Genomic DNA, 27,007 nt, shown 5'->3' with positions numbered 1-27,007 from the left:
GGTTGGTCGCAGACTGGGCCATAACCTCAATAAAATTGAGCCTGTAGCCTCAATTTTCCAAGCCTTCCTCACTGCTAGCAAGACTCTATACCAGCAGTGAGTCCTCAAAATATTAATCCTAAATTATCTTCAGCTGGTAAGAATGGAGCATATAAATTTTACAGAGATATGAACGACCAAAGTGGCTTTCTCATGGACAACAGAATTGATATAGATTGATAGAAATCTTTCTATGGGTTTTTTACACTAGATACAGGGTCACCGACTGCTTCTATAGACGAGCCACAGTCCCTGTGAACTGGAGTGTGACTGCACAGAGTATAAGTAAATGCATCAAGCACAGTGATCAAACGGAGAACTGTTGTCTTTGATAGAAACACTCAGCAGGTCTGGCAGCATCTGTGGAGAGAGAGAAACAGAGTTAATGCTTTAGATTGATGACCCTTTGTCACAACTGGTACGTGTCAGAGATGTATCGGCTGCAAAATTCGGCTCCATAGTGAAGCTGGAGCTACGGAAACTGGAGACCCTCAAAACAGCGCACACATGCTTCGGCACGGTCCGCACAGCAGGCCCTGCTGGGAAAGGCAATAACGCAGATGTCCCATACGTGTGCTGGAAGCTCTCTCACAGTCGGACGATCGTATTGTCAAACAACCTCTCAGGCTGATTTAGTGCACATTCTGCAACCGTGAATGCCCTCTGCTAACCGCTCACAACTGACCAAGTGCCCAACTACCCATGGGACCCTCCCCCACCCCACGCTATTTAAAGAACCAGTCATGCAACTTGCATGTGTGGTGCTTTTGACTTACTGTTGCTCTTGCTTTGTTTTGGAGGAGTTCTGGTGACTTGCTGGATTTGGAGTAGAGTGTCACAGCATCCTGACAGGGAGATCAGAGGAGTTTTGTGACCAGTCCACAGAAAGGCTGTACTTGTAGTCCCTCTGGGTCTGCAGCACAACAAGGAAATGGAGCCAAGGCTGCAAACAGGGGATGCTCTGCACAGAGGAAGGGGAGGAGGAGGAGAGCATACAAAACTGAACTATTCACCCTTGTGAATTCTCTTAGTGCCTGTCTTGCCTTTGCCTGTCCTAGTGCTCCTATGAACTGTTGGCCCCATGGCTGGTGGAAGGCTGCTGACATTCACTGGGCTAAACTGCAAATGGCCTGCAGGACGCCGTCAAGCAGTTTTGCCTTGAGGGCCTGGCTTCGGACTGCACCACCTCAGCATAGACAGCAGCAATCTGGGCTGGCTGGCTGAGAAGCATCAGCAAGGGCACTGGCGGAGTGGCAGAGATGGGAGCACGAATGCTGTCATCCAGAGAGTGGACAGCAGTTTCATGCTCTGTGGAGCCCCTGCCACTCCCAGGGGACACTGCCTCAGCAATCCTAGTAATCTGTTAAGAGGACAGATTGCTGGACTGTTGCGAGAGCCTGCAGGCCTCTTTGAGCAGTCGTATCCACAGCCATGTTTCAGCAAGCATAGATCTCATGTCCTCTATCTGAGCTTCCACTGAGATATTGGGTGGCTTCTGCTTGTGCTGCAGTGGAAGCTGAGACAGCGGCCACCAGATGCTGCATCACAACTCGGTCTGCAAGTGCTGTCAGGGAGTTGTCCACTGCTTCCATGCTGGAAAGGACGGATCCAAGCTCTGTGCGATGTTGTGCCACATTGCAGCTGAACCCCTCCATGTTCCTTAATGGTGACAACCGGCAGGTCTGTCAATGCACCAAGCACATCTGTGTCCATGCTAATCAGCATTCTCCTGGAGACCGCACCTTCAAAGTCCTCATCTGTAGCAGAACTTGTCTGTAACCTCGCCCTTTGGGGAGCTGGCACACAAAGTCCTTTCCCCCTGGCTTGGCTGCAGATTGCACTTCATGACAGATAGCAGGATGAGGGTGAGGTGGGATGCGAGAAGGGCCATATGGCAGGAACATATCATCACCCTCAATGTTCTCGGTGATGCCAGATTCCAGGGCCTCTGTCACAGCTGACCCCATGATACTCTCAGTCTCCTCCAGTGGGCTTAGGTAATGCAGGGGTGCCTGCCTGTCCCCCTCTGGTATTGCTCTTCTCCCTGCGGTTATGGGCCACCTTGTCCTGCAAGAGAGGAAAGAATGTCAATGACTGTGTTGCACTGTGTTTGGGCGACGTGTCTGTCACAGCTGACTAGCTGGAGGAATGTGGAAGCAGTAAGAGCTGTGTCTCAGGCTGGTATCATTGGCGGGTGTGTGAGGGTGAGGTGCAGCATCTGAATGTTCAGCCTGAGTCCTGACTGCTAGAGGCTGCTGATGGGTGAGTGGTGGGGCGTGTGGTGCATTGAACAGTGTGAGAGCTTGCTGGTGTGATGGGTAGGAGATGTCACATGAAGATGCACTCACCCACGTGAGGTCACTGAACTTCTTGCGGCACTTCTAGGTTCTCAGGGTGGGAATCCAGGAACTGTCCGCCTGTTCACCTGCTCCCAATCTCTTCTGAGGGTATTCCTTGTGGGCTCCTGACCCCCTGCTGAAACATATACTGTCTCCTCCTGTTGACCTCCTAAGCTATGGCCTCCAGCCCCGCATCAAAGAATCTGGGAGCCCTTCTTCTTCCTACGGCTTCATTTAGGGCATTTCTTCTAACAGCCAATTCCTGCAGAGACAATCAGCAGCAGTTTCCTTCCAATCAGTGCAGCTCCCCTTTAAAAGTAGCAGGCTAGCTGAAATACATGCTAACCACGCTCACTGCTAGGCCCCCTGTTAAGCGTTCAGCCCACCAGCAGCACGGGTCACACTCGACTGAACACTACAATCATGAAAACGAGGATGCGGCAAGAAGTTGCAGGCTGATCAGGAGTCACAGCTCCAGCACCCAAAGACAGAGCAAACCAATTTTTAGCTCGGGAGATTTTAAATAAATACAGAGCCAGGGAGAGTGGTGGGGTCGGGGGGAATGGGCAGAGAACAAATGGGTAGGTCTGTGATAGGGTGGAAGGCAGGCGATTAAATGACAAAAGGGATGATGGCGCAAGACAAAAGGAGATGGTAATGGGACAAGTAAGGGTCCAGAGGAGATGCAAATGGGAATAGCAGATTCATCACCAGCTGTCGAAAAACATTGGTTATGATCTGAAATAGTTGAACTCAATGTTGAGTCCAGAAGGCTGTAAAAGTGCCTAATCAAAAGATGAGCTGCTGCTCCTTTAGCTTATTTAGAGCTACATTAAAACAGTGTAGGAGGCAGATGATAGAGAGATCCGAGTGGCAGTAGGGTAGAGAATTAAAATGACAGGCAACCAGAAACTTGGGGTCACACTTACAGACTGAATGGAGGTGTTTTTCAAAGCAGTCACCCAATCTGTATTTGGTCTCCCCAATGTAGAGATCTTATTGTGAGCAGCAAATATAGTATACTAAATTGAAAGAAGTACACATAATAGAAATAATTGAGAAGATAGATACGTATGTGAAGGAAAAAGGACATGCTGATGAGATTAGATGAAGTAGGGTGGGAGGAGGCTCGTTTTGGAGTATAGACCAGTTGGACCGAATGGTCTGTTTCTGTGCTGTAAATTCAATGTAAATCGCTGTTTCACCTGGAAGGAGTGTCTGAAGCCCTGGATGGTGAGGAGAGAAGAGGTAAAAGGGCAGGTGTTGCATCTCCTGCAATGGCATGGGAAGGTGCCATGGGAAGAGGAGGGTGTGTTGGGGAGAGGACATCACTGAGGGAACGGTCCCTTTGGAATACTGAAAGGGGAGGGGAAGATATGTTTGGTGGTGGCAGAAATGGCAGAGGATAATCCACTGAATGTGGAAGCTGATGGAGCAAAAGGTGAAGACAAGGGGAACCCTATCGTAATTCGGGGAGGGAGAGGAAAGGGTGAGAGCAGGTGTGGGAAATGGAACGGACATGGTCGAGGATCCTGTCAACCACAGTGGAGGGAGCTGCATTTATCGGGTGGCACCAAGTGGATTCTTTGACTTCCTCTAGGCAGAATAATAAACTCCATCAGACGATGGCTTCGCCATCACCCCAGGCAAATTTACTGAACAGTTAACAGTAAATGAATGGGAGCAAAAACAGTGGATTTATAGTAATTAAATACTTAAATATACCTCCTCTGGATACAGGAAACAACAAAGATGCTAAAATAAAACTGAAGCTTGAAATACAGTCCCTCTCCTTTAAAAAAGCTCTTTGACCAAGCTTTTGGTTACCCTTCCCAATCTCTCACCTCTTTTGGCTTGGTGTCTGTTTTCCTCATACCTCGGTTACTTACGTTGGGACTTCCGCTACGTTAATAGCTAGTTAGTTACTCTTGTTCTTGTTATGTGGGTGTCCCTCCTGACTCACTAGAGTCTATGGAAAGCAATGTGGCTCAACAGAAGCTCAATCAATAGCACCATACCTTTTGATTAAGCACTTTACAACCTTCGGGACTCACTGATTTTAATATCGTGAATCGTAACCACTGTTTCCATTTTCTCAAACTGCAGGTGCTGGAAGCAGTTCTGCTGTTGCCATTTACAGCTGCTCTGGACCCATCTTTTGCTTCTTTTCTTTTCCCATTTCCTGCTCCATCATCCCTTTTGACATTTAATCATTCCAACCTTCCACCCTATCAGAGACCTTCCCTTTTGTTCTTTTCTCTCCCCTCCCTCCCCCCCACCCCCATTTTACGGTGGCTCTGTACTTGCTTAAAAACTGTTAAATCTCTAACTTCTTCCAGTTCTGATGAAAGGTCATCGACCTGGAACATTAACCCCATTTCCCTCTCCACAGATGCTGCCTGACCTGTTGAGTGTTTCCAACATTTTCTGTTTTTATTACAGAGTCTGTGGGCTGCTGTATGAGGGTTTCAGAAACAATCCTGAGTTGAGTGAAGTCTGCCACATATGAAAACACCACAGTTAGCTGCGGCAACAGTGCAGTCTGACAAGTGGAGTACAAAAGAATCACCCAACAGACCTAACTCCTTGATTCCCAGGACAGAGATAATTTGTCCACATAAATAGAGCTGCCATTTACAGTAAAGTTTGAAGACATCACCTAGCCTGTCTATCTCTCTCCAAGGTAGAACTGGCCAGATTGAGTAGACCTACAATTCATCAGATCGTCAGGAAATGTTTCTCAGAAATAATGCCTTTGAAATCACTTCTTGCATACCAGACCGTCATGTGTATTCTCCGTTGCCTGGTTTTACCCTCTGTAAGCTCGAGATCATCCAAAACTCTGCAGCTCGTGTCCTAACTTGCACCAAGTCCCATTCATCCATCACCAATGCTCGCTGACCTGCATTGGCTCCCGATTAAGCAAGGCCTAGATTTTAAAATTCTCATCCATGTTTTCAAATCTGCCCATGGCCTCACCCCTCCCTATCTTTAATCTCCAGCCCTACAACCCTCAGAGATATCCACACTCTGACAATTCTGGCCTCTTGACCATCCCCGATTTTAATCGCTCCACCACTGGTGGCCATACATTCAGCTGCCAAGACTCTAAACTCTGGAATTCCCTCTTTAAATCTGTCTGCCCCTCTACCTCTCTCTCCTCCTTTAAGACGCCCCCTACACCCTACCTCTTTGACTAAGCTTTTGGTCATCTGCCCTGACATCTCCTTACGTGTGTTAGTATCAAATTTTGTTTGATAATGCTTCTGTGAAGTGCCTTGAGATGTTTTACTATATTTTTCTTTTTTTTCTTTTGGGCCTCCTTATCTCGAGAGACAATGGATACGCGCCTGGAGGTGGTCAGTGGTTTGTGAAGCAGCGCCTGGAGTGGCTATAAAGGCCAATTCTGGAGTGACAGGCTCTTCCACAGGTGCTGCAGAGAAATTTGTTTGTTGGGGCTGTTGCACAGTTGGCTCTCCCCTTGCGCCTCTGTCTTTTTTCCTGCCAACTACTAAGTCTCTTCGACTTTTACTATATTAAATATAGTCTTTTTGGGCCTCCTTATCTCGAGAGACAATGGATACGCGCCTGGAGGTGGTCAGTGGTTTGTGAAGCAGCGCCTGGAGTGGCTATAAAGGCCAATTCTGGAGTGACAGGCTCTTCCACAGGTGCTGCAGAGAAATTTGTTTGTTGGGGCTGTTGCACAGTTGGCTCTCCCCTTGCGCCTCTGTCTTTTTTCCTGCCAACTACTAAGTCTCTTCGACTCGCCACAATTTAGCCCTGTCTTTATGGCTGCCCGCCAGCTCTGGCGAATGCTGGCAACTGACTCCCACGACTTGTGATCAATGTCACACGATTTCATGTCGCGTTTGCAGACGTCTTTATAACGGAGACATGGACGGCCGGTAGGTCTGATACCAGTGGCGAGCTCGCTGTACAATGTGTCTTTGGGGATCCTGCCATCTTCCATGCGGCTCACATGGCCAAGCCATCTCAAGCGCCGCTGACTCAGTAGTGTGTATAAGCTGGGGATGTTGGCCGCTTCAAGGACTTCTGTGTTGGAGATATAGTCCTGCCACCTGATGCCAAGTATTCTCCGAAGGCAGCGAAGATGGAATGAATTGAGACGTCGCTCTTGGCTGGCATACGTTGTCCAGGCCTCGCTGCCGTAGAGCAAGGTACTGAGGACACAGGCCTGATACACTCGGACTTTTGTGTTCCGTGTCAGTGCGCCATTTTCCCACACTCTCTTGGCCAGTCTGAACATAGCAGTGGAAGCCTTACCCATGCGCTTGTTGATTTCTGCATCTAGAGACAGGTTACTGGTGATAGTTGAGCCTAGGTAGGTGAACTCTTGAACCACTTCCAGAGCGTGGTCGCCAATATTGATGGATGGAGCATTTCTGACATCCTGCCCCATGATGTTCGTTTTCTTGAGGCTGATGGTTAGGCCAAATTCATTGCAGGCAGACGCAAACCTGTCGATGAGACTCTGCAGGCATTCTTCAGTGTGAGATGTTAAAGCAGCATCGTCAGCAAAGAGGAGTTCTCTGATGAGGACTTTCCGTACTTTGGACTTCGCTCTTAGACGGGCAAGGTTGAACAACCTGCCCCCTGATCTTGTGTGGAGGAAAATTCCTTCTTCAGAGGATTTGAACGCATGTGAAAGCAGCAGGGAGAAGAAAATCCCAAAAAGTGTGGGTGCGAGAACACAGCCCTGTTTCACACCACTCAGGATAGGAAAGGGCTCTGATGAGGAGCCACCATGTTGAATTGTGCCTTTCATATTGTCATGGAATGAGGTGATGATACTTAGTAGCTTTGGTGGACATCCGATCTTTTCTAGTAGTCTGAAGAGACCACGTCTGCTGACGAGGTCAAAGGCTTTGGTGAGATCAATGAAAGCAATGTAGAGGGGCATCTGTTGTTCACGGCATTTCTCCTGTATCTGACGAAGGGAGAACAGCATGTCAATAGTCGATCTCTCTGCACGAAAGCCACACTGTGCCTCAGGGTAGACGCGCTCGGCCAGCTTCTGGAGCCTGTTCAGAGCGACTCGAGCAAAGACTTTCCCCACTATGCTGAGCAGGGAGATTCCACGGTAGTTGTTGCAGTCACCGCGGTCACCTTTGTTTTTATAGAGGGTGATGATGTTGGCATCGCGCATGTCTTGGGGTACTGCTCCCTCGTCCCAGCACAGGCATAGCAGTTCATGTAGTGCTGAGAGTATAGCAGGCTTGGCACTCTTGATTATTTCAGGGGTAATGCTGTCCTTCCCAGGGGCTTTTCCGCTGGCTAGGGAATCAATGGCATCACTGAGTTCCGATTTGGTTGGCTGTATGTCCAGCTCATCCATGACTGGTAGAGGCTGGGCTGCATTGAGGGCAGTCTCAGTGACAGCATTCTCCCTGGAGTACAGTTCTAGGTAGTGCTCAACCCAGCGGTCCATCTGTTTGCGTTGGTCAGTGATTATGTCCCCCGATTTAGATTTGAGGGGGGTGATCTTCTTGATGGTTGGCCCAAGAGCTCTCTTCATGCCATCATACATTCCTCTGATGTTTCCGGTGTCTGAGGCCAGCTGAATATGGCTGCATAGGTGTTGCCAGTAGTCGTTTGCGCAACGCCTAGCTGTTCTTTGTGCAGTACTTCTGGCTGCTTTAAGTGCTGCGGATGTTAAATCGCTGGGGGCTTTCTTGTAGTTCAAAAGTGCAATGCGCTTAGCGGCTATGACAGGTTCCAGCTCTTCATTATGAGATTGAAACCAGTCTGCATTTCTCTTCGCACTTTTGCCGTAGGTGGTCAAAGCTGACTCATAGATGGCGTCTCTGATGTGGGCCCACTTGGTCTCAGCATCCCCTGTGGGAGTGTTTTGAAGGGCTGTTACAAGTGAATTTAGAAATTTTTGTAACAGCTGTGGGTGAGAAATTCTGCTCGTGTTGATGCGCGGGTGGCCCTTCTGCTTGGAATGATGCAACTTCTTTGGTCTGAGTCTAACCTTGCTGCACACCAGGGAGTGGTCGGTGTCGCAGTCCGCACTGTGGAAGCTGCGTGTGATTTGAACACTGTTTAAGGCGGCTCGCCTTGTGACAATGAGGTCTAGCTGGTGCCAACGACGTGATCTTGGGTGCCTCCATGAAACCTGGTGACAGGGTTTAGTGTGAAAGAACGAGTTGGTGATGCAGAGGTTATGATAGGTACACAACTCAAGCAGTCTCTGCCCGTTCTCATTCATCCTTCCAACGCCATAGCGCCCAAGGCAGGAGGGCCATGAGTCATGGTCGGCCCCAACCCTGGCATTAAAGTCCCCCAGCAGGAATAGGTGTTCGGTGTTGGGGATGCTGCTAATGATGTTATGGAGTTGTTCATAGAACTGGTCTTTAGCTTCAGGTGCGGAACAGAGTGTTGGAGCATAGATGCTGAGTAGGTGTACTGGACCAGAGGTGGTGAGCAGTCGGATGGACAGTATGCGTTCCGAGCCATTTGAGGGAGGCTCTATCATGCTGAGCAAGGAGTTTCTGATGGCGAAGCCCACTCCATGCTGTCTTGGTTCTTCAGGATCCCTGCCCTGCCAGAAGAAGGTGTAGTCTTGCTCTGCTAGAGAGCCACTCGCGGGGAGGCGAGTCTCCTGAAGTGCTGCAATGTCCACATTGAGTCTACTGAGCTCGTTGTTAATGATGGCGGTCTTCCGAGAATCGTTGATTTGTGTAAGGTCTTCCGACAGGCCAGGACACATAGTTCTGACGTTCCAGCTTGCAAAGCGAAGGGCTGGTACCTTCTTTCCTTTTTTCATGTTGTTTGGTGCGGTGTATCAGTCCACCTTTCGGGCAATGACCCTGAGCTCCAAGCACCCATTGAAGCAGGCAGACTGTGGCGGGACAGAACCTTATTGACCGGGGGCTGCCCGGTTTGAGGCGGGCGGTAGCTGTCCAGTGAGGTGCAATGACCTCTCCCACCGACAAAGGCAACCCGTGGCGCCCAGTTTCTACGCCAATTTATCTGGACTTATAACCCGTAACTGCTGCCTTCCGTGTTGTTTCAGTCGCTGTGAGGCAACTATGGAGTGACCTCTCCATGGCGCATGCCTGGGCAAATTTATGGAGGTTGAGAGTTGCCCAGTCGTCAAAACCCCCCTCTCGGCCTTTCTGGTGGGGTCCAAAGGAGTGCAGGACACGACGTTTGGCACCAGTATGGCTGCAGGAACTGCCGGAAACATGCCAAAGGTGACACATGACCGCCTACGGGGTTCCGCTCCGGATTTTCTGTTAGGGTTTACTCCCTTAGCCTTGGTCTCTCCCGAGACGCCCACAAGGCAGTGGGGTTGTTGGGGCCCCTACACAGGTGTAGGATGGTGCCGGTGGGAGGAGGGGATGCAAGGGGGAGGGGTAGAGGGAGGGGGTGGGGGGGGGGGTGCAGGGGAAGGGGGTGCGGGGTGAAGATGGTGCGAGGGGGGGCGGGCTGGGACGGGGTTGTGAGGGGGTGAGCTGAGAGGGTGGAGCAGGGAAGGGGACGGGGGTGGGGGGGGGGTGGAAGGGGGGTAAAGGGGGGGGGGAGGGGGGGGTGGAATCTGGTGCAGGTAATAAGCCATTTCCTCAGTGCCCACCATCGACGTCCGGAAAGCTCATCCACGTCCTTCGGGAGGTGAAGCATCATTTGGCAGACTTAGAGGTGATTACATTTGTTAAGGGTTTTTTTTTGCAGTGGTTTAAATAAAGGCATGCAGCATTGCCGACAGTGCGCTGCAGATGCTCTCCGAGCCATCTCCCGCGGGCGCTTTGAAGTTGCGGCCGGGGGTGCCGTTCGTGGATGTTTTGGGTGTTCGGGGCACCTTTTCACAGGACTTCTCTCGGGTCCCGCAGCTCCTTCTTCACCTCAATGGACTTACCGCATGCCGTGGCTGCAGACACTCTGGACTGTGAAGACAGCAGGATCGGAGATTAAAGTATCGGCAGCTGTTCTCGTCAGTTTCATCCGGATCAATTTCATTGAGAAAACAAAGAGCAGGTGTGGCTGGGGGAGGGCAGTGGGCCCAGGTAACATACACTAAACTAACTGTTAGCTTTTAGTTAGGGCTAAAATGAACTGATTTAAAGAGCCAGGGGAATTTAAACAGTTTAAGAGGGCAGATTGGGGGAGAAAACGTTAGGGATGGGAGCAGATGGCCATGGATAGAGTTGAACAGCAAGGGAGCTTCCTAGGGAGCTTCCAGCCCAGGAGCCATCTTGAAATATAGTATATTATATATATTATAATATATAGCACACAAGTTTTTGTGGAAGCAGGGACTCACATGTAATTGTCTATAAGCGATCTTGTCATTGCAAATGTGACGATAAACTCATTATTCATCACAGTAGATGCTGACGATTTGGATGTAGATGCTTTGTCAGAATGAATGAGATATTGTTGGACCTGTTATGCAGTTCCAGTATTTTACTTATTGGGCAATTCTGCAGTCCAGTACACCAAGTGACACCAAGTGGTGCTTGTAGGGTGCTGGTTGCCATTAAACTGCAACCACAATTTCCTGAAAGGTGTTCCTTACTGCTCCCCAATGGATCAACAGAATCACTCTATCAACTCTCGGTTTTTTCATTGTATAAGATTAATAAGTTTTCTTCTGTAATATCTAGCTAACATATAAAGTATGTGATTTTTCACAGCATTCAATCACTAAAGAGATTAATGAAAGCTTCTAGAACAAGACAATTCAAATCTTTGTCAGATTAAAAAAAATTACCATAAAGAAAAATGATGCTGCCAAAATAAAGTTACAAATTACACAGAAATGAAAACAGCTAAACAGTCTGTGTTGGTTTGTGCAGTAGTTTTGATCCCTTGTACCTCCTTGTTCCAACATCCCTTTACTCTTTCTTTCAACCATCTATCTATTCTGTTCCTAAATGTAGACATAAGGCAGGATTCAGCCTTCTGGGTCGGGCTCGTGACATTGGGGTCAAATGGGGTCCCGACCCTGTACTGTGTTGGGAACAGTCACTCGGCAGCGATTTTCCCTGAATTGGCCAATTAGTGGCCAGAGGGCATGATCAACATCCAATTAAATACAGCAGGTGGGCTCTTGAAGCTGGAGAGCCATTTGGAGGCCTTGCTGTTGGGCAACTCAACCCAGGTGGCAAGGAGGGCCTCAAGGCAACTGGCTTGTTCCCGACGCCGTGGGTGTCCTAGAAAATTCCAGTCGGCCTCTGATAATTGGTCTTTTACTTGCATTAATTGCCTACCTACCACTTGTGGGTGGGTAGCCCTTCCGCCCCCCGATCCCGCCTCTGGGAAAATGGCCCGAGGGTGGTATGGTGCCTGCAAACCAGCATGCTGGCTGGCAGCACAAAATTACGCACCCGCCCAACTCCATTCTCGCCCCCATATGGGAGCGAAGATTCAGCCCATGGTCTCTGCTTCAGATACTAATTCCAGTGACGCATTCCGGGGCCTCACAATCCTCTGTGTGAAATGTTTTTCTTGCTGTCTGTCCTAAGTGTCTAACATTTTAGTCTCATATCTATGTCCCCCTCATTCTAGACTCCTCATTTATTGGAAACAGTCTGTTTCTATCTACTCTCTTCCATCCCTTTATGATGAGGAAGGCCATTCTGATATTCCTAGTTTATTTATACAGTTCCCCCAACACAGTTCCCAATTGATGCCTAATCGCTTTCCACACTCTCGGAGAATACCAGAACATGCAATTCCTTCAAATTGAATACATATGCTGCAACATTTAAAAGAAAAGCAGTACCGAAACTTTCATGGGCTAAATAACCCATTAATCGGACGTAGTAACAACGGTGAAAGTTTTGACAAGACGGCAGCGTACCGTGAAATGATCCGGGCATCGAAGCGCAGCTTGTTTGACAGCAGATTTTCTGTCAACGTTGAACTTGTCTTTATCCTATTGAGGCAATGAATATAAGACAGTCACTAATAATTACAATCACGATTTCAGGAGAAATTTCTATACCCAGAGAGTGGTTAGAATGTGGAACTCACTACCAAAGGGAGTAGCTGGGGCGAATAGCATAGATATATTTAAGAGGAAGCTTTAAGTGCATGAGGAAGAAACGAATAGAAGGATATGTTGATGGGGTTAGATGAAGAGGTGTGGGAGGAGGCTCAGGTGGAGCATAAACACCAGTATGGACCTGCTGGGCCAAATGGCCTGGTGTTGTGCTGTAAATAAACTGTAATTTGTAAAACAAACCCAAGTAGGGTGTTGTTTATAACACCAGAAGAATTGGGGAGAAATCAAGAAACTGTCTTCTACCTTTGGGCACAACAGTCTTTTCCAGAACTGGGATAATCCCATGCTCCCAAGGACACTGGGATATATGGGGAATGGGGACAAGTTAATTAGTAATGCATCATGCTTCTGCAGAGTATCCTGAATTGTCTTTGTTGTGGAGGAAGATCCAATTTTTCACTGAAAATGGTCACAGGATTTCTTATTTTTCCCTCACATCCCCCCAGGAGTTAGCATCACTTGTGATTGGGGAGGATAGCCAGAAGTGGCACTGTTTAATGGAGAGCGCAAGCAATGATAGATCTTGGGGTCTTTCGTTTACATTCCTGTAACAGTGTTACTTCACAATTGTAAGTAGTGTCGCCATCTATCCAAGGGAGTAACATTTTTGAGGGACCTCTGCACTCCCCCAGTTCTGGCCTCTTGTGCATCTCCAGGTTTTCATTGCTTCACCCTTAGTGGCCACGTCTTCAGCCGCCCAGGCCCTAAGCTCTGGAATTCCCCCTCAAAGCCTCACAGCATCTCTACCTCTTTCTCCTCCTTTAAGACGCTCTTTAAAACCCAACTCTTTGACCAAGCTCTGTCCTAATATCTCCTTATGTGGCTTGGTGTCAAGTTTTGTTTGATGTTCCTGTGAAGAGTCTTGGGATGTTTTACTACATTAGAGAAGCTGAGGTTGTTCTCCTTGCAACAAATGAGATTGAAGGGAGATCTGATAAAGGTGTACAAGATTATGACAGGTAGACAAAGAAAAGCTATTCCCATTAGCTGGTCGGATAAGGACTAGAAGACACAGATTTAAGGGATTTGCTCTTAAAATATTAAGCTTCTTTCATTTTCCCCCCACACTGTTAGGAGGAAGGAAATTTATGTTATGATTTTATCAAATTATTTTGGGGGTTACAAATGTGGGGTAACAAAACTGTCTGGCCACTATGAAACAGGTCGAACTCTCACTTGAAGGAATTCTGCCACATCTGGACACAAGGGGTACCTGACTGGCTCTGCACTATTGGTGGTCAGCTTTGCCACAATTTCCGATATGCACTGTTGAGATCGAGGGACAATGTAGAAAGTTATCCATATGTAGCAAGAGATGCAGGGGGCATACAAGGAAGAACTTTTTTGCGCAGCGAGTGGTAATGAACTGGAACTCGTTGCCTATGAGGGTGGTGGAAGCAGAAACATGAATGATTTCAAAAGGAAAATGGATGCGCACTTGAGGGATATAAAATTGCTGGGCTATGGGGATAGAGTGGGGGAATGGGACTGACTGGATTGTTCTACAGAGAGCTGGCAAGGAGTCGATGGGCTGAATAGCCTCCTTCCGTGCTATAATGACTGTATTAAAGGCGCTATATAAATGCAAGTTGTTGTTGTTGCTTGGCATGCGAGCCAGTTGCTGACTGACTTGCTACATATGTGTAACTTTCTACATTGTCCCTCGATCTCAACAGTGCATATCAGAAATTGAGGCAAAGCTGACCACCAATAGTGCAGAGTTAGTCAAGTACCCCTCATGTGTCCAGATGTTGCAGAATTCCTTCAAGCGAGAGTTGGACCTGTTTCGTACTGGCCAGACAGTTTTGTTACCCCACATTTGTAATCCCCAAATAATTGGATAAAATCGTAACATAAATCTCCTTCCTCCTAACACAGTGTGGGCGAAAATGAAAGAAACTTACAAATGTTTCAAGACGGGAGAATCCATATGAGCACATCAGTGACTTATTTATCTTTGTATCTTTCAATAGCTATAGATGAAAGACTTGCATTTCAAGAGAGTCTTTCACAATCTCAGGACATCCCAAAGTGCTCTACAGCCAATGAAATACTTTTTTTATTTGAGCGTAGTCGCTAATGCAATGTAGGAAACGCAGCAGCCAATTTGCACACTGCAAAATCCCACAAACAGCAACGTGGGAAGGACCAGATAATCTGTTTGTAACGTTGGTTGAGGAATAAATATTGGTCAGGATACTGGGGAGAAATCCCCTGCTCTTCGTCAAGCAGTGGGTAAACGTCCCAACCAAAAGACGACACCTCTCTGCAGCAGTGAAGTGCCAGCCTCGATGTTGTGCTCAAGACTCTAGAACGGGACTTAATCCCACCACCTTCTGACTCAGAGGGAAGAGAGCTACCACTGAGCTACACTTGGCCATGCATAATATTTCTGACTGCACATATAAAGAACTGAATTCAGTCTTAAAAGATTCCATAAACACATACTTGGTTTGATGCAGTTTTCGATTTCTAAAGCGCAGGGGTGCAGAGCCAAGACCAGAAAGCGTAGTTTGCTGCTGACGCAGATCAGCAGTGCTTGCATCTTGACCAGGGTCACTGATGACTGCCCTGTTTTGGAAGGAAATAATCAGAGGGTACAGTAGGTCTGGTAATTCATCAGGGTCAAGATGGCTGAAAGCTGTGCAGCCAAAATATCCAACTAATATTGCAAAAGACTGAGGTATTCAAATAAAGACCTTCCAAATATTACACATGACAATAACCAAGTTATCATTACAGAGGACACCACCATCATCTACAGTTTGCAGACTAGTGCTGGTTCAAATCTCAATAAGTCTCAATTTTTGCTTGAGACACCGAAAGTAAAATAAGCTTCAAATTCTTGCCCATTTTCTCAATTATTAAAAAGGATCACCCCTCGCTATCTGAAACGTGCTCCATATACGGACCACAAGCAGGTGGCATTTACATGATAACTGAATTTCAAATAAAAAGAGCAGGCCCATCAGCATCTGGAGATAGAGACATAACAGATTAACGTTCTGGGTGTAGGCCTTCCGTCCGTCTTCACAGGTGTTAATGGGTCCGTTGTGTATTCCAGCAGTTTGGTATTTGCAGAATTGCAGCAACTCCAGTATTTATGTTCCCCTTCGTACCGATGCTAGCTCATTTCCTAACTCTTTACACGAGGAGCAGAATTTTACCGAGAGCTCTGCATTCTCCCGAACTTGGCCTCTCGTCCATCCACATTTCCTTCACCACACCATCGGAGGCCATGCCTTCAGCTGTCTAGGCCCCAAGCTCTTTGAATTTACTCCCCAAGTCTCTCTGGCTCTGTCTCTCCTACAGAATAGAATCATTGAACGGTTACAACGCAGAAGGTCATTCAGCCCATTGTGTCTGTGCTGGCAAGAGGAACTCCGCTAATCCCACATCTCAGCCTTTTCCCCACAGCCCTGCAAATCTTTTCTCTTCAGGTGCTTTTCCAATTCCCTTTTGAAAGCCCTGATTAAATGCGCATCCACCACTCTCTCAGGCAGAGCATTCCAAATACTAACCACTCGCTGCATAAAAAAGTTTTTCTTTATGTCGCCTCTGATTCTTTTGCCAATCCCCTTAAATCGGTGTCCTCTGGTTCTCAGCCCTTCTGCCAATCGCAACAGTTTCTCTCTATCTACTCTGTTCAGACCCCTCATGATTTTGAACGTCTCTATTAAATCTCCTCTCAACCTTCTCTTTTCTAAAGAGAACAGCCCAGCTTCTCCAATCTGTCCACACAACTGAAGTCCCTAATTCCTGGAACCATTCTCGTAAATCATCCTTTAAGAAGCTCTTTAAAACCTATCTCTTTAACCAAGTTTTTGGTCACCTATTCTAATATCTCATACTTTGGTTTGATATCAATTTTTGTCTTATCCTCTTGAGAAACGCCTTGGGGTATTTTAGAAACATAGAAAATAGGAGCGAGTAGGCCATTCGGCCCTTCGAGCCTGCTCCGCCATTCATTCTGATCATCCAACTCAGTAACCTGTTCCCACTTTCCCCCCATAATCTTTTGATCCCTTTCGCCCCACATTATTAAGTTAAAGGCACTGTATAAATGGAAGAAGTTGTTATTGTAAAATGAAACTAGCTGACCAACACAAGTGATTTTTAAGATATATTAAACAAGTATATATTATACAGATACAGTAGCACAATGGTTATATTACTGGACCAGTAATCCAGAGGCCTGGACTAATAATCCAGCGACATGAGTTCAAATCTCACCACAGCAGTTAGGGAATTTAAACTCAGTTAAGTTAATGAATCTGGACTAAAACGATAGTATCAGATTGTTGTAAAAACCCATCTTGTTCACTGATCTCGTTCTTTGAGGGAAGGAAATCTGCCGTCCTTACCCGGCCTGGCCTGTGTGTGTCTCCAGACCCACAACAATATGGTTGACTCTCAACTACCATTTGAAACAGCTTAGCAAGCCACTCAGTTGTATTCAAGAAAGCGGCTCACCACCACCATCTCAAGGGTGATTAGGAATGGGCAATAAAAGCTGGCCTTGCCAGTGATGCCCACAACCCATGAATGAATATAAAAAAAACTCACCAGTACCTACCACCTTGCTATTACTGCTCCAATATACAGCAAAATATCAATTCTCATGTGAGAGGCATTAAACCCTAGAGTGCTCGTACACATTGTAAAGCTACTTCAACTCATCTTTCAAAAATACCAGCACAAGTATTACTGTATATATTTAAAAAGGAGTGTTAAATTACATTGCAGCAGAAATACCCTGTTCCTTCACAGTAATCAAAGGTGGATGAGGCACAGAACAAAAACCCGGAATAGTTAATAGTTAAAAAAAAACCTTTAGCTGAAAAACTTTCTTGCCTGAATCTTTCTGAAAGTCATCCCTGCTCTTACTTACCTGGAGAGCTGATCCACCAACACTTGTTCCACCACTGCCTGTTTTCTCTTCTCTACAGCAAGGTCCTCCTATGTACAAAGTAAGGATCATTTTACACTCTTTATAGAGATTACAACTACACTTTTTCTGACCTAAGAGCACGAGTGTTGAGTTTTGCACGTTACATTCTGAGCATCAAAACCATGAATCCCTTTCTCCAATTGCCCAAGGACTTTGCCCAAAATTTACCAGCGTATATGGACCATAAATAGCCTGAGCTGTTCAAAGCAAGAATGAACTTGCATTTATATAGCGTCTTTCATGGCCTCAGGACATCCCAAAGTGCTTTACAGCCAATGGCACTCTCGTATGTAGGAAACACGTCAGCCAGTTTGAGCACAGCAAGCTCCCACAAACAGCAATGCGATAACTAATAGATAATCTGTTTTTAGCAATGTTAATTGAGGGATAAAGATTGGCCAGGACACCGGAGATAACTCGCCTGCCCTTCTTCAAAACAGTGCCCTGGGGTCTTTCACATCTAACCGACAGGAAAACAAGGCCTTGGTTAAATGTTTGATTCGAAAACCGACAAGCTTTCCTTTTTTGTACCGAGAACCAACATACTGCCCCATGGTGGCATTGTCCGTAAACTCAGCATCAGTTTCCACAAATACGCTGATGACATCCAGCCCCACCTCACTGCCACCTCTCTCGACCCCTCCACTGTCTATAAGTTATCAGACTGCTTACCCTTAATTCAGCACTGTACGAGTGCAAATTTCCTCCAACTAAATATTGGGAAGACCAAAGCCATTGTTCTACTCCAGAAAGCCAGTTGATGAAGGGTAGTATGGGAGCCAATCTTTACTCAGTCCTTCATTTATTTACAGAGTGAAACATTACAAGCATACGCCTCCTAACCCAACGACTGCACAGTTTCAGTAAGTGTCTCTTTATATGTGCTCAAGTGAAACCCCAATGAATTCCCTCCACCTGTATATAATTATACACAATTGATATGCAATTAACAGCCATTGTCTTCTATCCCCACCACAAACTCTACTCCCTAGCCACTGACTCCAACCCTCTCTCTGGCAACTGCCTGAGGTTGAACCAGACTGTTCATAACCTTCGTGTCATACTGGACTCCTAGAGGAGCTTCTGACCACTTATCTGTGCCATCACTAAGACCGCCTATTTCCATCTCCGTAACATAATCTGACTCTGCCCCTGCGTCAGATCATCTGCCACTGAAGCTCTCATCCATGCCTTTGTTACCTCAAGACTTCACTATTCTAATGCATTCCTGGCTGGTCTCCCACATTATACCCCCCATAAACTTGAGGTCACCCAAACCTCTGCCCTCTAACTCACACCAAGTCCTGTCCACCGATCACACCCATGCTCACTGAACTACACTGGCTCCCAATGAAGCAACATGCTGATTTTCAAATTCTCCTCCTTGTTTTCTAATCCCTCCACAGCCTCACCCCTATCTGCCTATCTCACCTCCTCCAGCCCTACAACCCTCCAACATCTTTGTGCTCCTCCAAATCTGGCCTCTTGAGCATCCTCGATTTTAATCTCTCTACCATTGTTGGCTGTGCCTTCAGCTGCCAAAGCCATTAGTTCTGGAATTCCTCTCTGTCTCTCTTTTGTCCTTTAAGACTCCTTGAAACCTACCTCTTTGACAAAATCTTTGGGCATCTCACCTCATATCTCCTTAAGTGACTCGGAATCAAATTTTGCTTGATGACGCTCCTGTGAAGTGCCTTGGGATGTTTAACTACGTTAAAGACGCTATATAAATACAAGTTGTTGTTGTAGAACTCTCACCATGCTGCTCAATCTCCAAACCAGACACTGCAGGGCTGACCAAAATGCATGGAGTTTTTGATTCTGTTACGTGTAACCATGTAACTTTTCAACCATTGTCACTAGAACTGGAGTAGCCATATAAATACTGTGGCTACAAGAGCAGGTCAGAGGCTAGGAATCCTGCGGCAAGCAACTCACCTCCTGATTCACCAAAGTCTGTCCACCATCTACAAGGCACAAGTCAGGAGTGTGATGGAATACTCTCCACTTGCCTGGATGAGCGCAGCTCCAACAACACTCAAGAAGCTCGACACCATCCAGGAGAAAGCATCCCGATTGACTGGCACACCATCCACAAACATTCACTCCCTCCACCACAAACGCACAGTGGCAGCAGTGTGTACCATCTACAAAATGCACTGCAGCAACGCGCCAAGGTTCCTTAGACAGCACCTTCCAAACCCGCGACCTCTACCACCTAGAAGGACAAAGGGCAGCAGATGCATGGGAACACCACCACCTGCAAGTTCCCCTCTAAGCCACCCACCATCCTGACTTGGAACTATATCACCGTTCCTTCACTGTCACTGGGTCAAAATCCTGCAACTTGCTTCCTAACAGCACTGTGGGTGGACCTACCCCACATAGATTGCAGCGGTTCAAGAAGGCAGCTCACCACCACCTTCTCAAGGGTGATTAGGGATGGGCAATAAATGCTGTCCCAGCCAGCGATGCCCACATCCCATGAATGAATTTAAAAAAAGGTTGGAGGTTGAGATATGAAGGAGGATTGTTGATCAGGCACAAAAGGAAAACCTCTTACTCTCCTTGGTGCCATACAGCACACAAAGGAGGCCATTTGGCCCATCATGCCTGTGAAAACCTTTGAAAGTGCTTTCCAAGTAGCCCCACTCCCCTGCTCTTTCCCCCTCTAAGTATTTATCCAATTCCCTTAAGAAAGTTACAATTGAATCTTCCGTTGCCATTTTAGGCAGTGCATTTCAGATTATTTCTCCTCATCTCCCTCTGGTTCTTTCGTCAATTATCTTAAATCTGTATCCTCGGGTTACTGACCCTTTTGCCAGTGGAAACAGTTTTGTCTTATTTACCCTATCAAAACCTTGCCATAGGATCTCCAACATCCACCTGAACCATGGAAGCAGGCAGACAGGGCCACACCTCATCCAAAGATGGCACGCCAACAGTGCAGCACTCCCCCAGAGCTGTACTTGAGTGTCAGTGTAGATTACGTACTCAAGTCTCTGGAGTGCTACCCACTGAATCTAACTAATGCAGGATAAAAATATTTTACTCAGTTAGAAGCTTCTGAGTTAGACTGTTGTGGGTTCAAGACCCAGTCAAGGGGCTTGAGCATATAAATCACACGTCAGTGCAGTACTGAGGGGGAGCTGTTGAAGACACTGTCGAAGGTGCTGACTTTTAGACAACTAAATGGAAGCCCCATCAGCCTGTTGAGATGAGTGCAAAAGATCCCATTAACGTTTCTGAAGCGCAGCAGAGCTCTCCCTGGTGTCCTGGCCAGCATTTATCCATTAACCAATGCCGCTGTAACAGACGATCTGGTCAGTAACCTTATGGCTGGTTGTGGGACCTTGCTGTTGTATTTTCTGTATTAGGTTGGTGACTACACTTCAGAAGTACTTCACTGACTGCAAAGCCCTCGAACATCCTGAGAAGAAAGGTGCTATATAAATGCAATTTATTTATTTATTACAATGATATTAAGAGAAGGAAAGAGAAAAGAAAAATAAGAATTTCATACTCAAAAAAAAGAGCCAAGTCGAGGATAACTGATTGTCCACAAGATACACCGAAAACGTGGAGGGACAGCAAGACACCCTGGTCTGAGAACAGGCAATGTATTTGCTCTTGTGGCTAGTAAACACAATATGGCGCAAGGGGATCTAAAGAATTGGAAAGAAAATATATGCTTGTGCTTTTTAAAAAAAAAAGTAAAACAGCAACTGACTCACAGCTTCCAACATCCTCATGCTTTGCTCTACAGTATATGGCTTGCTGGTGTAACACTGCTGTAGAATTGCTTTCTCATCAAGAGAGGTCAGAGCCTCAGGAGTCACTTCATCAGCTGGAGATTCCTTTCAAAAATGTAGAAATTCCAAACATAAGAATACATCATCAATCCATCGGAACAAAAGGCCATTCAGCCCCATCGCGCCTGTCCTGCCATTCAATTAAATCATGGCTAATTTGTATCTCAACTCCATTTACCCACCTTGGTTCCATATCCCTTAATACCACTACCCAACAAAAATCAATCAATCTTAGTTTTGAAATTGTCAATTAACTGCTTTTTATAGAAGTGTGTTCCAGATTTCCACTACCCTTTGTGTGATAAACTGCCTCCTGACATTACCCCTGAACAGCCTCGCGCTAATTTTATGGTTTTGCTCCCTTTTCCTGGATGACCCCCAGAGACAATAGTTCCTCTCTATCTAACCTATCAATTCCTTCAATCATATTAAACACCTCAGTTTGTTCACACCTTAATCTTCTACACTCAAAGGGAATACAAGCCTAGACGGCTCATAATTTACCCTTTTAGTCCCAATATCATTCTGGTGAATCTGCACTGCACCCCATCCAAGGCCAGTATCTCCTTGCTGAAGTGCGCTGCCCAAAACTGAACACAGTCCTCCAGATGTGATATAACCATAACTTTATACATCTGTAGCATAACTTCCACCCCTTTATATTTCCCTTGAGATGAAGGTTAACATTCCATTAGCCTTTTTTGAACTTATCCACTAGTTTTTAGTGATTTCTGTACATGGAGTCCTGAATCTCTGCTGCTCCTCCACAGTTCCTAGCTTCTCACTACAGGAGGACATAGCTTTACAAACTTGTGCTGAGTCAAAAGAAAGCTTCTTTTGGCAAGATACCTGTGCCTGGACAATGGCTGGCGGAGGCTGCTGACGCAGAGAGTCTGCTTTGCTCTTCTGTGCTTTTTGCTGGGTGTATCGCTTGTAACTCCTCTTCATGTCCTCCTCATACTGCTGATACTTCAGCTTGTACCTCTCGGAAGGTGCAGGCAGAGTCTCCGGTATGGCCAACTCTTCTACAGGACATTGCTGAATGCGCACAGTTCAATTAAAATATTGCTTTTAAAAAGATGTATGTGCAGAAGCAATAAATATCAGGGGTGAATTCAGAAATCAATTTTCTTTCTCAAAGGGTAGTAGAAATTTGGATCTCTCTCCCCTCAAAACACTGTGGATGCTGTGACAATGAATATTCAAGACAAAAGTCCATAGCTTCCTGTTAGGTAAAGGATGAGACATTAAACTGAGGCTCCGTCTGTTTTCTCAGGTGGACATAAAAGATCCCATGGCACTATTTTGGAGAAGAATAGAGGAGTTATCCCCAGTGTCCTGGCCAATATTTATTCCTCAATCAACATCACTAAAAAACAAATTTTTGGGTCTTTATCACACTGCTTTTCGTGGGAGATGGCTGTGCACGAATTGGCTATTGTGCTTCCTACATTATAACACTGACTACATTTCAAAATTGCTTCACTGGCAGCAAAATGCTTAGGGAAGTCGGGGTGGGAAAGGTGCTATTTAAATGCAACTCTTCCTTTATTTCTATTAAGAGCAAAGGAGAACAAACGAAAGGGGTTGAGGTGCAGATCAGCAATAATCTAACTGAATGGCCTACTCCTGTTCCTAATGTTACTATTGAAATAGCTCAGAGGTTACAATACAAAAAATAATAGTATATAATCAATGTATAGGCCATATAATTATGCCAATTTCTGCAACATACAAACTTGGGAATTTATGCTTTTTTTTTGTTTTTTATTCATTTACAGGATGTGAGCGTCACTGGCAAGGCCAGCATTTATTGCCCATCCCAATTGTCCTTGAGGTGGTGATGAGCCACCTTCTTGAACCACTGCAGTCCGTCATAGCAGTATTTTACGCAACTGAGAGGCTTGCTTGGCCATTTCAGAAGCAGTTCAAAGTCAACCATATTGCTCTGGGTCTGGAGTCACTATAGGCCAGACTAGGTAAGGATGGCAGATTTCCTTCCTAAAAGGACATTAGTAAACCAGATGGGTTTTTACTACAATCTAGTAATTTCAAGCTCACCATTACAGGCACCAGCTTTTTGTTTCTGATTTATTTAATAAACTGAATTTAAATTCTCCAGCTGCTGTGGTAGGATTTGAACTCATTCGTCCAGGCCTCTGGATTACAGGTGCATTGACATAATCACTATGTACCCAGTGCAATGGAGAGATTTCTTCATCCAATGGGAAAAAAAATCGCATACGCAATTTTTACTCTTGTGCAACCAATTTTTTGGTTAATTATAATTGAGCTTGAAATACTATAATTTCACAAAAATTAATTCTACCTGAATATAACCATGGATTTCTACAAAAGGTCTGTTTATTTTGCTGTCACTCATCAACCTTCCTTATATAAATGGTTGGGAGCTTTGAGTATTTTTTGGATTCCAGTTGCGTTGAATCCTTCCTCCTTGAAAGTGCATCAGAGCAGGATATTACCAACACCCCTCCTCACTTTGACTCTAATTAAGTTGAATATTGATTCGCAGCAGGGGACAGGGGTTGGTCTGCTGGTAATATTTTAGGAGGCTGTCAGGCAACCTGCCTCAGTTGGGATACTGGGGGGGCACACTCACACTGTTCATATCTATGGCTACTACAATCAATTGATGCATCACTGATTCTTTCATCTGTCAAGCATGTAGATCAGTAGTTCTATCACCTGGAGTACTGTGTCCAAATCTGGGCACCACACTTTAAAAGGATGTCAAAGCTTTGGAGAGGGTGCAGAGGAGATTTTCTAGAATGGTACCAGGAATGAAGGAGTGCAGTTATGTGGAGAAACTAGGATTTCTCTCCTTAGAGCAGAGAAGGTTAAGGAGAGATTTATGAAGAATTTTGATAGAGGCAGGTAACCAGAGGATGTAGATCTAAGGTAATTAGCAAAAGAACTGGGGCGCGGGAGGAAATGAGGAGATTGTTTACAACGTAGTATGTTATGATCTGGAATGCACTGCCTGAAAGGATGGTGGAAGTAGACTCAATAGTAACTTTTAAAAAGAAATTGGATATATTCTTAGAATCACAGAATGGTTAAAGCACAGAAAGAGGCTATTCAGTCTGTCGTGTCCGTGCCGGCTCTCTGCAAGAGCAACTCAGCTAATCCCACTCCCCGACCTTTTCTTTGTAGCCCTGCAGATTTTTTCTATTCAAATAATTGTCCAATTCCCTTTCAAAAGCCTGCCTCAACCCTCATGAGAAAGAAAAATATGCAGGGCTATGAAAAAGAGCAAAAGAGATTGGGGCTAATTGCATATCTCTTCCTAAGAGCCAGCACAGTCACGATGAATGTGCCAATGATTCTATTACAGCTAGAACAGTTTATATTAAAAACAAGTACTGTGATGTGTTCCATTTCTTATAACAAACAGACCTGATGATAGGGCCGGTGACGGGAGAATGGAGCTGGGAAGGGTGCACCCCAGCTAATAGTCGAGGTAGAATCCAGAGACGCTAAGTGAGGATATCCTTTCGTAACAGGCGTGTACGATAAATCACTCTGCAAGGACAAGATTTGTACTGATATTACTCAACAGGAAGTTCAATGAGGTTCAGCATTTATGTGGTCAAATAACAATTATCGCAGGCGCATTGGCACTAATGCAATTTGCCAGCTGTACATGTGAACGGCTTATACTTCAAAGTGCTTCATTTAAACCCGTTAATCCTCCCCCATTGCTGAATATCACATTTTTAATGTAGTAAAACATCCTAAGGTTCTTATATATTCAAGGCCGAGTTAGACAGATTTTTGATCGACAAGGGAGTCAAGGATTATGGGCGGATGGTAGGGGGGTGTGGTGGCGGGGAAGGCAGGAGAGTGGAGTTAAGGCCACACTCAGATCAGCCATGATCTTATTGAATCGCGAAGTAGGCTCAAGGGGCCAAATGGCCTACTCCTGCTCCTATTTCTTATGATCTTACAGGAGTGTCCTTACATAGAATGGAATTCTCCGCCACAAACCGCTGTTGAAGGAGAGTCCAGGTGCACCTTTCAAGTAATTGATTCCCTTCGATAAAGGGGCACATTAAAAGGCCACGGGGAACAAGTGGGGGAATGGGATCAGTTTAGATGGTACCGATGGAGTGCACAATTGGTGGGTTGAGTGGCCTGTTCTGTGTTTCAACATTCTAAGAGTGTGTGTCAACTGTATAAACAATGAAGTTTTGATCAGAAGAAATGCATGAAAGTTGCAGCAACGTGCAACAAAAGGAGAAAAAGAAAGTGGTTGATCCAGAAAAATTCCTGCAGAAACGATATTCTCATTTTCTATTTTACTGTTAAGGCTTTTCTTCTTTGGAGCCAGAATAAAAGGAAAGCGTATATTTGGTAAGTCAGCACTCTTTAAACATCGAGCAAAATCTGAATCTAGGTCGGTGGGAGACTCTGAAATTACAGCTGTAGATCAATCCATATAAGGGAATGTTTTAAAAACAGTCTCATTTCTGGACTTCTAATCTGTTGCAAAACCACAATGGCATTTTAAAAATTCTTTTAAAGAAAGCAAATCGTTGCTTACCTCACCATCTGAATCACCAAGTCTCTTCAAGTCTAATGCAGGCACACTGAAATGAAGAAAATCTTGCTGTAATACCAGAGATTGTTACAGTACAAATCTAAAGCCCCTTCACCACCCTAAAAAAAAATTCACTCACTCCACCACCATTGCACCGTGGCTGCAAAGTGTACTATACAAAGGATGCACTGCAGCGAGTCGCCAAGGCTTCTTTGACAGCACCTCCCAAACACCTGCCCTCCACCACCTCAAAGGTCAGAAGATGCATGGGAACACCACCACCTCCAAGTTCCCCTCCAAGTCACTCTCAGTTCCAACTTGAACACATATCGCTGTTCCTTCATTGTCGCTGAGTCAAAATCCAGGAACTCCCAACTGAACAGCATTTTTAACTTTTTAAAAATTATTCATTCATGGGATGTGGGCATCGCCGGCTAGGCCAGCATTTATTGCCCATCCTTAATTGCCCTTGAGAAGGTGGTGGTGAGCTGCCTTCTTGAACCACTACAGTCCATGTGAGGTAGGTACACCCACAGTGCTGTTAGGGAGTTCCCTTGAACCCAGCGACAGTGAAGGAATGGCGGTGATATAGTTCCAGGACAGGATAGTGTGAGACTTGCAGGGGAACTTGCAGGTGACAGTGTTCCCATGCATTTGCTGCCCTTGTCCTTCCAGTTGGTAGAGGTCACGAGTTTGGAAGGTGCTGTCTAAGGAGCCTTGGTGTGTTGCTGCAGTGCATCTTGTAGATGGTACACACTGCTGCCACTGTGTGTCGGTGGTGAAGGGAGTGAATGTTTGTAGATGGGGTGCCAATCAAGCAGGCTGCTTTGTCCTGGACAGTGTCAAGTTTCTTGAGTGTTGTTGGAGCTGCACCGATCCAGGCAAGTGGAGAGTATTCCATCACACTCCTGACTTGTGCCTTGTAGATGGTGGACAGGCTTTGGGGAGTCAGGAGGTGAGTTGCCCGCCGCAGGATTTCTAGCCTCTGACCTGCTCTTGTAGCCATGGTAATTATATGGCTACTCCAGTTCAGTTTCTGGTCAATGGTAACCCCTAGGATGTTGATAGTGGGGGATTCAGCGATCGTAATGCCATTGAATATCAAGGGGAGATGGTTAGATTCTCTCTTGTTGGAGATGGTCATTACCTGGCACTTGTGTGGCTCGAATGCTTCAGCCTTATCTTTCGCACTGATGTGCTGGGCTCCCCCATCATTGAGGATGGGGATATTTGTGAAGCCACCTCCTCCTGTTAGTTGGGTAATTATCCACC

The 27,007-nt window shown here is 45.9% G+C and overlaps 1 protein-coding gene across 9 annotated transcripts in view; it reads right to left on the bottom strand.

Moving 5' to 3' along the window:
* The window catches only part of caps2 (calcyphosine 2), a 50,353-nt gene that overhangs the window by 17,712 nt on the left and 5,634 nt on the right, over positions 1-27,007 (bottom strand). For 6 of the 9 annotated variants that reach the window (XM_068051168.1, XM_068051166.1, XM_068051167.1 and 3 more), the window contains exons 4-10: positions 25,739-25,784; positions 24,592-24,717; positions 22,024-22,212; positions 21,097-21,219; positions 17,303-17,370; positions 14,860-14,982; positions 12,208-12,282 (exon numbers count right to left, since the gene is read on the bottom strand). In XM_068051168.1, coding sequence (XP_067907269.1) covers positions 12,208-12,282; positions 14,860-14,982; positions 17,303-17,370; positions 21,097-21,219; positions 22,024-22,212; positions 24,592-24,717; positions 25,739-25,784 — 750 coding nt within the window. The remainder of the gene's footprint in view (positions 1-12,207; positions 12,283-14,859; positions 14,983-17,302; positions 17,371-21,096; positions 21,220-22,023; positions 22,213-24,591; positions 24,718-25,738; positions 25,785-27,007) is intronic. The other 3 variants (XM_068051170.1, XM_068051171.1, XM_068051172.1) reach the window with 3 other exon arrangements.

This window comes from Heterodontus francisci, chromosome 18 (genome assembly GCF_036365525.1).
Source record: "Heterodontus francisci isolate sHetFra1 chromosome 18, sHetFra1.hap1, whole genome shotgun sequence".
NCBI lineage: Eukaryota > Metazoa > Chordata > Chondrichthyes > Heterodontiformes > Heterodontidae > Heterodontus > Heterodontus francisci.
This window is presented reverse-complemented; position numbering and strand designations above follow the sequence as displayed.